General features: G+C 45.7%; 1 protein-coding gene across 3 annotated transcripts in view; it reads right to left on the minus strand.

The window, feature by feature from the left end:
* Positions 1–1,302: 1,302 nt before the first annotated feature.
* Positions 1,303–14,083, minus strand: part of RABGAP1 (RAB GTPase activating protein 1) — a 155,545-nt gene continuing 142,764 nt past the window's right edge. For 2 of the 3 annotated variants that reach the window (XM_068985702.1, XM_068985720.1), the window contains 5 exons: positions 6,532–6,636; positions 5,619–5,702; positions 4,878–4,949; positions 3,056–3,253; positions 1,303–1,770 (listed from right to left, as the gene is read on the minus strand). In XM_068985702.1, the coding sequence (XP_068841803.1) occupies positions 1,648–1,770; positions 3,056–3,253; positions 4,878–4,949; positions 5,619–5,702; positions 6,532–6,636 (582 nt within the window). In that variant the 3' untranslated portion in view covers positions 1,303–1,647. The remainder of the gene's footprint in view (positions 1,771–3,055; positions 3,254–4,877; positions 4,950–5,618; positions 5,703–6,531; positions 6,637–14,083) is intronic. The other variant, XM_068985711.1, reaches the window with a different exon arrangement.

A 14,083-nucleotide genomic window follows, 5' to 3' on the forward strand; every position in this document is an offset into this window, starting at 1 on the left:
ACAAAGTGATGCTGTTTGTACCAAAATATTTAATGAATATGCTGTTAAAATAAAACCAACAAAAGAAAGAGTAATACAATTTTACTGGTTTATATTTCAATTCATAAAGTTGACACACGGAAACTACCCTAGCACAATGTCCACACACCTAGTTTTAGATGGGCGCAGAGCTGTTTTGGTAACTGAACAAGAACAGGACACAGACAGCAGTGGAGGGGATGGTCTGGGGGGATCAGGGGTTGCCGCTTGTTACCTCCCTTATCACAGATGACCTCAGCAAGTGTTAATACAGCCAACAGGGAAAAAGAGATACAAAACCACCCAAGTGTCTTTATATACAAACCAGTGCCTCCTGTAACCAGCTACTCCACACTGCACGCAGAGAAGACGGCAGAATCATCTGCGAGACAGCCTGTCAGCATTATCACTATATAAATTAAAAGTCTGAAGTTATTTTTTTTAAAGGTGCTAAAACCCCCATTCTATAGTTTTGAAGTGAGAACTTGCAGCCCATCTGAAGAGCAAGGCTCAGAGCAAGTGCTCTGAAGAGCACTGGCCTCAGCCCAGGGAGGGACCAGGCCAGCAGCACGCCGGCCTCCTGGCATGTGCGTCTGCACAGCCCAACATTCACACACACTCTCTCTCTCTCAGACACACACAGAACTCAAAGTCTTTCTCACTTGTACAACCTGTTGTGCAAGAACACTAGGAACCTTGAAGTGAAGGTGCTCTTCACAGCTCTCACAACAGCAGGGTGGAGAGCAGAGCCTGACAAACCTTGAATGAAGTAAGTGCTCAAATAACCACATAATTAACTTGTGCAGATCAGTCCTAGTCTGGGATTTAAACACTGTCAGTTGGGTGCACTGGGAAAAAGATATCTACACACACACACACCCACACAACCCACAGACACATTAAGCAGAATAAGATTTGTCCACGTTATGATTAATCCAGTCTCACAGTCGGTCAAGTCACCCACCCCAGCACTGTGGAGTCATTTGGCAGCTAACAATAAGAACAACAGAAACTATGAGAGTTGCATAGAATTGATCAGAAACGTGTGAATAATGCCAAACCCAAACCTGTGCATTGTAGAGCTTAACAAACCAGGCGGCTTCAACTACAACCACGAAACCCTCCTATTTAAAGAAAGTGCTTCTCCATGTCTACCCGGAGGACCCTCTGCTGGCACTGGAGCAGATACTTGAGTCACTGATCCCCTGCCCTACGTCCCCCTATATATATATATATATATATTTATATATATATATTTGTATGTGTGTGTGTATTAAAAAAAAAAAAAGGTTTAGAAAAAAACCAACAGCCTGAAAGATCCCCAAACTCTGATAATGTCAACTCGGATGTTGGGCTGGGTATGAGCTGACCTAACTGGGAAGAGGCCGGAGGTCACACGGAGGAGTGACGTTCGGAGTGTCCAGAGCGGCAGGCGAGTTGGCGGGCCTGTTAGTATCAGCAGTGAGGAGGGCCTCATGAGCTCCGGTCCACAGTGACCTCCCGACAGGCTTCTATGGATCTGACTTACGGACATTCTGTCCTGGGACGTGTCACAGAATCACACATCTGGCCAAAGAAGGCAACAAAAGGTGTCATGTTTTCTGAAGGGTCTGGAGGCAGCAGCTGCTCTCAGCAAGTCTCTTTCCCTTGAACCCCGGTTGCCGTCTTTATGGAGCTCAGTGTTCGGTTAAACCACGTCTTCTTGGCTGCCTGGACCTCGTTGAGGGCAAGGCCTAAATGGTGCTCCAAGTCCTGGAAGAGCAACAATGGACGTGAGGATGCTGGTCTCCTGTGCAAAGGACACTGCCTCTCCAGGGCTGAGCCAAGGCAACAAGTGAAGTCTGTCTCCTCCTGAGACACCTCTGGAAACAACCCCCCACCCCCTGCCCCAGCTCTCAAAACTGGCACAGAAAGATCTGGAGGGCCAAAAGCTTTGGCACCTTTTCTAGTTAAGACCTCAAAACAGCCTCCTATCTGAGCATCTCACCCTCCGTCTACCCACTGCACACCAGGAGTCAGGCCGAACGCTCTAGCTAAGAACGCAGCATTCATTTCCAGCAAGTACCTTAGAAGTCTAGACCTGCTAGCAAGACATGTGAGATGCTTCACAAATCTGGACCTTTCAGGCAGGCCCACTGCTCCCTCTGTGCTGCTGGACATGCCATGCCCTCTGCTGGCTCAGTGTTCCTCCCCTTCACCAGCTGCAACCTCTGTTCATTCTCTGATCAGACACCGCCCTTGGTGAGGCCCTTCCTAATTACCCAGACAGTCACCCAAGCCGCGTCTTAGCTCTGCAGCGCCAGCAGCTGAAACGGGGCCTGGGCAAGCAGGTGTCTGGTGATGAATGTGATGGGGAGACCAGGTCTTCAGCTTTAGTCCTAAACTTGGTTCCCCCACGCCCTGCGCTTGGTGCCTGCCCTGTGCTCAGCACGGTGCTGCCGGAACTAGCCGTGCAGTATAAAGATGACCAAAATAAGTCCCAGTTTCTTCAGGAAAGGAGGCTCAGATAAATTAGGTACTAAGTCCTAAGGCACAAAGCTGGTTAAGTGACAGGAGCTGGAACATAAAAGCTGGTATTGTGAAGCCCTCAGACACCATGCTGAGCCCCTTCTGTACGTTCTCTTATTTAGTCTTAAAGCAAACGATAAGAGTGACCCTCATCATCTCCACTGGCAGACGAGGAACCCGCAGTGTAAGGAGGTTACTAACCCAATGTCAAGGAGTTCGGTGGTGCGGCTGCGATTTCAAATCATGTGTTCTCTCCTCCACCAGAAGGATTCCAAGTTTGATGGACAATTCTTATGAGAAAGCCCAATTCTTAGGACAGGCTAAATACTAATTAAACGTCCACTAGTAAATAACAAGTAACAGGCTTCTTCCCAGGAGGATTACAGTCAAAGTTTAAAAGGGAAAAAACCCCAAACCGTCAATATCATTTCTGGGGTTTGCAGCCCCAGAAAACCATCCCCTCGCGCAGGTCTGGGCCCCCTGCGTCAGGGGCAGAGGGCTGGCGGGAACCCGAGGCTGCGACCGTTACCTGGATCTTGCACTCCGCTTCCACCAGCTGCAGCTTGGTCTGTGCCAGTTCTAGCTCCATCTCTCTCAGCTGGTTCTTGAGTGTTTCCTTCTCCTCGTCCGTATCCTCATCCACAACTTCCTTAGCTGAGCCCATGCCCTTTATGCGCCCTTCTTTGTTGAAAAATTCCCGGCAGCGTTCACAGTCATCTACTTTTTGCTGAAATTGAAGGTCAGATGTGAAGAGACAAAGGAGATGTGGAGGTGTGAGCATCTCCTTTCTGGGGAGCCTGGCTGAGCACTATGGCTTCTGAAAAACTGTTCTTTTTGTAAACTGTTAGATGACCTACTGGAAAAATCACCTGGCGTTACATACCAAAAACCATACACATATTGTTATGTCTTGAGCCAGTCATTTCACATCTAGGAATCTTAGCTAAAAACATGATAAAGGAGTGACTAGATAAAGATTCATGTACAAGGAATTTCACTGCAGAATCAGAGACACAAAAAAGGGGTGGGGAGATAAACTATCGCTCCTGGGAGAAATTACATAGGATGCGCTGTATTTATACAACAAGCATGCAGCCTCGGAAAGGTTTTTGAGGAATTTTTCATAATTTGGTAAAAATGTTATGGTGCTGGGTGAACTAGGACACGAAAATGTCGTTAAAGCATAGTTACAAATACATACCACATTTCATGAAAATAAGACAGCAATGACTATAAGAAACATCATTTCATTTTCCTCTAAGAGAATATTCTGCCAGTGAAACCACAAAAGCCATTAGTTATAAAATATGTCCTACCTTCAGATGTAAATTTGAAAAAAATGCATATCTCAGACTGAAAGAAAATCTGTATGTTACAGGAAATACAAACACTGAAAGAACACACACTGAAGTGTTAACGGTGATGTACTCTTTGGGTAGTAAGATTATAAGGCTTTCTTCCCCTGCCCCTTTATTTGTATTCTTCAATTTTCTTCAATCAACATTATTAGTTTTAGAATCAGAAAATGAATTTTGCTTAAAAAATTGGTACTGCTGGTTAAACACTGCTTATAATAGAGGCCAAGCATCGCCTTGCTCCAGGTAAAATGTTGCTTCATGCAAACATGGTCATGAACTCTCCCACCTTTCTGTCCACCCAGTTGTAAATATGTTAGTAAATATCTTTCAGTAAATTACTGATCTTAGTAAAAGTTGACAAGTAGTCTAATTATAAAGAAAATATCAAGGAACAAAAACTCTGAAACTGGCAACAAAGCATTTAAAAACTCCGGCTCTCACTGTATCTGGGTCCATTATAGCAGGAGGCAGATGTCCTAATGCTACAGAAAATCGTGGGGAGTGGACCCCACGCTACAGAAAATCGTGGGGAATGGTCCCCATGCTACAGAAAATCGTGGGGAGTGGCCTGGCCTCTGCAGCTCCCGCCCTCGAGTGAAACCTGTCATTCACAGGACCCTTCCACCACAGCGTGGTGCTGCAGGAGTCACAGACAACACCTCAAGTCTTAGGGCTCTTGCATTTCATTTTGTTTTTTTACAAGCAAAGTAATCCAGAGGAGGACGTTGTACAAATTTATAAAGAAAAGGGACACTTGCACCTTGAGGTCTAAAGTCAGAACTCTTCTGGTCTGATTTGTATCCCCCAACCAATGGAAAGAGGCAAAACATGAGCTGTTGCTGAACCAGGTCCTGACAGCTGCCTTGTCAGGCACGCATCAGCTTCTCTCACTTTTGAAATCCAAGTGGAATATCCCCCTCCCCAAATTTTTTGTGAATACAGCCATTAAATGAACTAGGGGGGATAAAATCTCTTTGATAAATGAAGACTTACTCGAATTTTCTCAATCTCCACTTTATTAGCAGCCTGCTGCTTCTCCAATCTTTCACTCAACTGAGAGCAAATCTAAGGAAACAAACAGGGTATTCAAATGACAGTCTCTTCAGCAGTGTCATAATCTGCACAGTCTGGTCTCGTGGTGAATTCTACAGTGGAGGCTGGACCATGAATTGAGACAGTGCTGAGTGGGAGGGGGCAGATGCCAGGTGGGCAGAGGGTGCTCTGGCTCTGTCACCTCCGCATCCATCAGCCCAGGACCTGCGAGAACCCGTCAGCGCCCGAGTGCACTCGAAGGTCAACGTTACAGACATGCCAGACTCCGGAGCCAGCGAGAGAGCCCAGGACAGAAGGCAGAAGGCCAGTTCAGTTAAGCTGTCAGAATGGACCGGCTGGGGGACAGGTGGTTCCACATCACGGGACCACACATCAACAGCCAGAGTCTGAAGTGCTCCCAAGAACCAGGGTAGCCTCCAGGGATTAAGTGCCTACTTGTGTGAGGGACCTAGGCCAGGGGCTCCACAAACATCTCTGGACTCCTCACAACAGTTCTCCGGGAGAGTCACGAGTCCCCCTATTTTACAGCTGAGAATCAGCACAGTAACTCGCCCAGAAGCACAAGGACTCCTGCAGGGCCAATGGCCAAGTGGGGACACGTGGGGGTGTGGAGAGGCGACCTCTCACGCAGGCGAGCAGAGCGCCCAGAGCATGTGGCCCACTTCCGGGGCACAGACCCACCTGCTTGTAGTCGCCAATGATAGAGCTGTTTTTTTTAATCTCGGATTCTGCCTTGTCGAGTTCCCGACGGCACATTTCTTTTAACTGCGCACAGTAAGAAAAGCAAAGGTGACTGACGGTTGAGGGAGACAGACAGGAAGCCCCGGCAGGAGCTGTGTCGTGCTGTGCTGACCCCACAGTCCCAGAGGGGCGCTCCTGTCTCCTCCCCTTTCTCTCAGCAGTACGAACCCTACTCCTGACGCCGGGAGAGAAGTCAGAACATCGGACAACATCAAACCCTGCTTCAGGTGGGCCTTTGGCTGAAGTCCCTGTCAGTGCAGCCCACACTGGGACCCTGGGCGGAGGACGTAACAGAGCAAACATCGAGGAGAAGCTGATGGGAGCACGGCTGTTCCTTCAGCGCCTCGGGGGTTACGTGGGACGTCCCCGTCACCGCTCACCTCGGGCCGTCTGACTGAGATGAGAAGCGGGTGGACAGTGAAGCAGAACCAGCCTGCCCAGGGCGCAGCACCCGAAGCTCTTCCTACCCAGGGGCTGTGCTCAGGACAAGCCTCCCAGAGCTGGCTCTGTGGGGAGATAGCTGTGGACAGGGCAAGTAGGGGAGGAGCCACACACTAGGAGACGTCTGCTTTCCTTCTGCAGAAATGCTAACCTTTTTGGTCATACTCAGATGCTGACACACAGGAACTTCTGCCCCAGTGAAAGCGTGGGCTTTGCCTCACTGTCTCCTACATTTTAATTATTAAGAACCATTATGTTGCTTTATTCAGTAAGTAAAAAAGGCCTTTGGAGAGAAACTGAAGCCAGTTGTCCCCAGAGTTCTCCAGGGCCAAGAGGAAGCCAGCAGTGAAATCCCAGCTCTCAAGCATCTGCAAGACACAGAGGAGTGTGGGAGGGGCGATGCCCCCCGTACCTGAGCAGACTCTTCTTCCAGCCTTCTTTTCTCTTCCTCTGCGTCAATCAGCTTCTGTTTGGTCATAAGCAGCTCCTTGTTCAGTGCATCGGCCTTTTCCTCAGCCTGAAACGTTTGAGAGATGCTGTTACAGAAGAAGTGAGAACTGAAAGGGTCTGAATTACGCAGCATAGCCCAACTTTAGGATGAGGAGGAAAGTGTGATGCAAAGAGGAACTGTGATATGCTCAAGGTCACACTGAGAGGACACTTGGGCATAAGTGCCAGGCCGTCTCCTGCCCAGCGTTGTGTGGGGGAGTGGCTAGGCGCTGGCCTCCGGCATCAGCCAGCCTGGCCTCGACTCCCGTCGCTCCCTGACTGTGTGCCACTAGGAAGAGTCACAGAGAACCTATTGGAGCTTCAGGATCTTCATCTGAGGGAAGGCATGGAAAGGATTCCGCACAGTTCTGCTAACATGTAGCAGACACTCGATAAAAGGCAGCCATCATTATTATGAAGACTCAGAATTCTGGTTTTCTTCTCTGAACTCTCAGGATTTTCTCTGCTTCATCAAACACGTTCTGCATTTTGCTCTCGTTCTCATCTGACAAAGGAAGGCACCTCCTTCCTGGCACACTCTTTTTCTTATCTGAAATGACCATCTTCCACCCTAGTTTTTTCTAAAGCACACACAAGTCTGGTGGGCAGATCTTTGGGTCCAAGTGAAAATGATTCACCTGTACCTGACCCACAGAGTCCATTACCCTTAAGTGTCCACTGATAACTGAAGAATGAGAGACTGTAGCATGTGAGAAGGCAGGCAAAGAAAAGGGGCACAAGCTAGATATAGAGCGTCTTTGCAAGCTCCTCACATGCAGCTTCCTTTGACAATGGATGGTGGTTCCCTGAATTTCAACAGTATGTCTGAGGTCACAGAGCTAAGTGTATAACAGTCCCTGCGCCTGCTACCACATCACTCCTCAGACATGTTTTCTTTGGGAGGCATAGGTTCCAGGGGGCTAGGGGCTGAGGCCTTAAGTGGAGAATTGAGAATGGCACACCATGCAACTCAAAAAGCCATTCAGTTCAGTTGCCTAGTTGTGTCTGACTCTTTGTGACCCCATGGACTACAGCACACCAGGCGTCCCATCCATCACCAACTCCTGGAGTTCACTCAAACTCATGTCCATCAAGTTGGTGATGCCATCCAACCATCTCATCCTCTGTTGTCCCCTTCTCCTCCTGCCTTCAATCTTTTCCAGCATCAGGGTCTTTTCCAATGAGTCAGTTCTTTGCATCAGGTGGCCAAAGTATTGGAGTTTCAGCTTCAGCATCAGTCCTTCCAATGAATATTCAGGACTGATTTCCTTTAGGATTGACTGGCTTGATCTTGCAGTCCAAGGGACTCTTAACAGTCTTTTCCAATACCACAGTTCAAAAGCATCAATTCTTTGGCACTCAGCTTTCTTTATAGTCCATCTCTCACATCCATACATGACTACTGGAAAAACCATAGCTTTGACTAGATGGACCTTTGTTGGCCAAGTAATGTCTCTGCTTTTGAATATGCCGTCTAGCTTGGTCATAGTTTTTCTTCCAGGAGCAAGCATCTTTTAATTTCATGGCTGCAATCACCATTTTCAGTGATTTTGGAGCCCAAGAAAATAAAGTCTGTCACTGTTTCCCTTGTTTCCCCATCAATTTACCATGAAGTGATGGGACCAGATGCCATGATCTTTTGTTTTTTGAATGTTGAGTTTTAAGCCAGCTTTTTCTCTCTCCTCTTTCACTTTCATCAAAAGGCTCTTCAGTTCCTCTTCACTTTCTGCCATAAGGGTAGTGTCATCTGCATATCTGAGGTGATTGATATTTCTCCTAGTAATCTTGATTCCAGCTTGTGCTTCATCCAGCCTGCCATTCTGCATGATGTACTCTGCATATAAGTTAAATAAGCAGGGTGATAATATACAGCCTTGACGTATTCCTTTCCCTATTTGGAACCGGTCTGTTGTTCCATGTCCAGTTCCAACTGTTGCTTCTTGACCTGCATACAGATTTCTCAGGAGGCAGACAAGGTGGTCTGGTATTCCCATCTCTTTATGAATTTTCCAGTTTGTTGTGATCCACAGAGTCAAGGGCTTTGGAGTAGGCAATAAAGCAGAAGTAGATGTTTTTCTGAACTCTCTTTCTTTTCTGATGATCCAACAGATGTTGGCAATTTGATCTCTGGTTCCTCTGTCTTTTACAAGTCCAGCTTGAACATCTGAAAGTTCTTGGTTCATGTATTGTTGGAGCCTCACTTGGAGAATTTTGAGCATTACTTTGCTACCGTGTGAGAAGAGTGCAACTGTGTGGTAGCTTGAACATTTTTGGCACTGCCTTTCTTTGGGATTAGAATGAAAACTGAACTTTTCCAGTCCCGTGGCCACTGCTGAGTTTTCCAAATTTGCTGGCATATTGAGAACAGCACTTTAACAGCATTATCTTTAAGGATTTGAAATAGCTCAACTGGAATTCCATCACTACCACTAGCTTTGTTCGTAGTGATGCTACCTAAGGCCCATTTGACTTTGCATTCCTGGATGTCTGGCTCTAGGTGAGTGATCACATCATCATGATTATCTAGGTCATGAAGATCTCTTTTGTATAATTTTTCTGTGTATTCTTGCCACCTCTTCTTAATATCTTTTGCTTCTGTTAGGTCCATATCATTTCTGTCCTTTTTTGTGCCCATCTTTGCATGAAATGTTCCCTTGGTATCTCTAATTTTCTTGAAGAGATCTCTAGTCTTTGCCATTCTATTGTTTTCCTCTATTCCTAAGCCATTAGTTACTGGCAAATTGCACATACTGGTGATTAAATGGGGTCCTGGATTAAGCCTGTCTTTGCTGGGGAGTGGCTTATCCTCTCCTCTAGCTCAAACCCAAGCAGCAACTGAGAGGGAAATGAGACTCAAACAACAGAGGAAATAATATGGAGAAAGAAGTCCTGTTAAAGATTTTGTTTTACTTGAATCAGCAGAACATCCTGTCACCTCTGCGTCTCTCTCTCAGACCTGGGTAAAGCCTCTGAGCAGTAACCTGTAGCACACACATACATTCTCTCAGTTACTCATCATCACTCGCATGGGAGGTAAGACTGATTCTAACAAGTACAGGACAGCTGGCTCACAAAGGGGATCTTCTAACCCAAGAGTCTTCCTTGCCACCCTGGCTCCAAAATTTAGAAAAATGTTAAGACAGGCAAGTGATTCCCCCAAGCTCACACAGTGAGTGTGGCAGAGCTGGAATCCATGCTATAGGAGCTGACTTGCAATGCTGTGCCCCTTCAACAAGAACGTGCACGGAGGCCACTGGGCGGGCTGATGGCAGTCCTCTGAGGGCGCCACACTCGCTGCACCGTCACTCTACTTACATAAGCGCAAGAGGAGAGAACAGGTGGGATAAACACAAATCCAGAGCTCCACTTCTGGTCATGGAGGACTAACCAGGACAGACTCACCCGTCCCCTGTAAACAAAACACTGGACAAAATATATAAAGTTACCGTCTACTGACCCTGAAAACCAAAGCAGAACTGTGGCTCCTGGGAGAACGGAAACAAGCAAGGTTCTACCACCACTCTGGGTTTCTGCCTCGGGGTACATTCTGGACCAAGGAGCAGGGTGAGGGGTTCTACACAGAGCATACCTCAAAGGGTTATGGAGACAGAGCCAGGGGCTCAGAGAGGCTTTGGCAACTGAAAGTTGTGGGTGAGAGCTCTGGAGATGAAAGAGCTCCAGAACCACTGACAGGGCAGCAGAAGAGAGAACATGAAATCATGAAAATACCCAATTAAACCAAAGAAGGCAGAAAAGGGGAAAAAAAGAAAAGAAAAAGCAAATACAACAAATGGGGAACAAATAGCAAGGTGGCAGACTTAAATCTACCATATAAATAATTACATTAAATGTGACTGGTCTAAACACTGCAATTAAAAGGAGGTTGTCAGACGGAATTTGAAAGAGCAAGATCCAACTATATGCTGGTGACAAAATCCCATTTTAACTATAGAGACATAGATATATTAAAAAAAGAATGGAAAAGGATATACCATGCAATACTATGAAGGCTGGAATGGCTATATTAGTATCAAGCAAAGTAGATTTCAGAACAGAGTATCGCCAACGACAAAGAGGGACATTCCATAGCACCAAGAGTCACTCCTTGAAACTTGAAATGTTTTCATAAAGTCAAATTAAAAGAAACAAAAACTGACATAATGGGAAGGAGAAACAGATTAGGGCACAGAGTTACACATTTCCTCACTGTTCTCTCAGTAAATGATAGAATAAATAAGGAGATAAGCGGCAAGTCTACGGGAGATTTAACCAACAGTGAGTCAACTGGATCAAAGTGATGTTTACACAACACTCCACCTACAACAACAGGACACACGTTCCAAGAACATGTGGCACATTCAACCCAAATGGACCATGCAAAGTCCCCCAATAAAGCAGAAGTATGCTTTTCATGTTGCTGTTCACGCATTAAGTCCTGTCTGAAGTTCTGTGACCTCAAGGACTGCAGCATGCCAGGCTCCCATGTACTCCACTATTCTCCAGAGTCAGCTCAAATTCATGTCCATTGAGTTGGTAATGCTAGCCGATCATCTTATCCTGTCACCCCCTTCTCGTGCCCTCAATCTTTCCCAGCATCGGGGTCTTTTCCAATGAGTCAGTTTTTTGCATCAGGTGGCCAAAGTAATAGAGCTTCAGCTTCAGCAACAGTCCTTCTAATGATTATTCAGAGTTGATTCCCTTTAGGATTGACTGGTTTGATCTCCTTGCTATCAACGGACTCTCAAGAGTCTTTTCTCTGGCACCACAATTTGAAACCAAGAATTCTTCAGCGCTCAACCTTCTTTATGGTCCAACTCACATTCGTGCACGACTACTGGAAAAAAACACAGCTTTGGCTATAAGGACCTTTGTCAGCAAAGTGATGTCTCTGCTTTTTAATACACTGTCTAGATTTGTCGTGGCTTTTCCTCCAAGGATCTGGCTACCCACTCTAGGATCCTTGCCCAGAGAATTCCATGGACAGACGAGCCTGGTGGGCTACGGTCCATGGGACTGCAAAGAGTTCGACATGACTGAATGGCTAACACTTTCACTTTCCACTTTCACTTCCTACCAAGGAGCAAGCATCTTCTAATTTCTTGGCTGTAGTCACCGTCTGCAGTGATTTTGGAGCCCAAGAAAATAAAATCTGTCACTGCTTCCACTTTTCCCCCTTATATTTACTATGAAGTGAATTGCCAATATCCGCTGGATCATCAAAAAAGCAACAGAGTTCCAGAAAAGCATCTATTTCTGCTTCATTGACTATGCCAAAGCCTTTGACTCTGTGGATCACAATAAACTGTGGAAAATTCTGAAAGACATGGGAATATCAGACTACCTGACCTGCCTCTTGAGAAACCTATATGCAGGTCAGGAAGCAACAGTTAGAACTGGATATGGAACAACAGACTGGTTTCAATAGTAAAAGGAGTACATCAAGGCTGTATATTGTCACCCTGCTTATTTAACTTATATGCAGAGTACATCATGAGAAACGCTGGGCTGGAAGAAGCACAAGCTGGAATCAAGATTGCCGGGAGAAATATCAATGACCTCGGATATGCAGATGACACCACCCTTATGGGAGAAACTGACGAGGAACTAAAAAGCCTCTTGATGAAAGTGAAAGAGTGAAAAAGTTGGCTTAAAGCTCAACATTCAGAAAACGAAGATCATGGCATCCGGTCCCATCACTTCATGGGAAACAGATGGGGAAACAGTGGAAACAGTGTCAAGACTTTATTTTTGGGGCTCCAAAATCACTGCAGATGGTGACTGCAGCCATGAAATTAAAAGACGCTTACTCCTTGGAAGGAAAGTTATGACCAACCTAGATAGCACATTCAAAAGTAGAGACATTACTTTGCCAACAAAGGTCCGTCTAGTCAAAGCTATGGTTTTTCCTGTGGTCAGGTATGGATATGAGAGTTGGACTGTGAAGAAAGCTGAACACTGCAGAATTGATGCTTTTGAACTGTGGCGTTGAAGACTCTTGAGAGTCCCTTGGACTGCAAGGAGATCCATCCAGTCCATCCTAAAGGAGATCAGTCCTGGGTGTTCATTGGAAGCACTGATGCTGAAGCTGAAATTCCAATACTCTCTTGGACTGAAAGGAGAGCCAACCAGTCCATTCTGAAGGAGATCAACCCTGGGGTTCCTTTGGAAGGAATGATGCTAAAGCTGAAACTCCAGTACTTTGGCCACCTCACGTGAAGAGTTGACTCATGGGAAAAGACTCTGATGCTGGGAGGGATTGAGGGCAGGAGGAGAAGGGGACGACAGAGGATGAGATGGCTGGATGGCATCACCGACTCGATGGACATGAGTTTGGGTGAACTCTGGGAGTTGGTGATGGACAGGGAGGCGTGCTGTGCTGCGATTCATGGGTTCTCAAAAAGTCAGACACGACTGAGTGACTGAACTGAACTGATGGAACCGGATGCCATGATCTTAGTTTTTTGACTGTTGAGTTTCAAGCCAGCAGTTTTTCACCCTCAAGAAGCTCTTTAGGTCCTCTTCACTTTCTGCCATTAGAGTGGTATCTTCTACATATCTAAGGTTGTTGATATTTCTCCTGGCAATTTTGATTCTAGCTTGTGATTCATCCAGCCTGGCATTTCGCCTGATGTACTCTGCATGTAAGTTAAATAAACAGGGAGACAATATACAACCTTGTTGTATTCCTTTTGCACCAGTCAGTTGCTTCATGTCCAGTTCTAACTGTTGCTTCTTGACCTGCATATAGGTTTCTCAGGAGACAGGTAAGGTGATCTGGTACTCCCATCTCTAAGAATTTCCCACAGTTTGTTGTGACCCACAGACACTGGTATAGCAGAGAGTCAAAGGCTTCAGCATAGCCAATGAAGCAAAAGTAGATGTTTTTTTCTGGAATTCCCTTGCTTTTTCCATGATCCAACAAATGCTGGCAATTTAATCTCTGGTTCCTCTGCCTTTTCTAAACCCGGTTTGTATATCTAGAAGTTCTTGGTTCATGTATTGCTGAGCCTAGCTTGAAGGATTTTGAGCATAACCTTGCTAGCATGGGAAATGAGCACACTTATACAGCAGTTTGAACATTCTTTGGCAAAAGTATGCTTTAGAAGTATTACAATCAGGAAAAGTATGTACCCTGATGACAAATGAATTAAATCAGAAATCAACGAACAGAAAAACTTCTGGGATAAACCCCTAATAGTTAAAAATTGAACAACACACTACTAATTAACTCAGAGATCAAAGAAATCACAAGAACTGAATGAAAATAAAAACACAACACATCAGAATGTGTGAGATGTAGCTGAAATAGTGCCTCAGTCTTTTTAAAAAGACTAAAGGTCCAAATCAATGACTAAGTTTCCTCTTTAAGAAGCTAGAAAAAGAGCAGGTTAAACCAAAAGAAAAGGAGAAGCAGAGAGTAAAAAGCAGAAATCAATAAAACAAAAAGGAAAAAAGTCAACAAAACCAAAAGCTGG

The sequence above is a fragment of the Capricornis sumatraensis genome, chromosome 1 (genome assembly GCF_032405125.1).
Source record: "Capricornis sumatraensis isolate serow.1 chromosome 1, serow.2, whole genome shotgun sequence".
Classification (NCBI taxonomy): domain Eukaryota; kingdom Metazoa; phylum Chordata; class Mammalia; order Artiodactyla; family Bovidae; genus Capricornis; species Capricornis sumatraensis.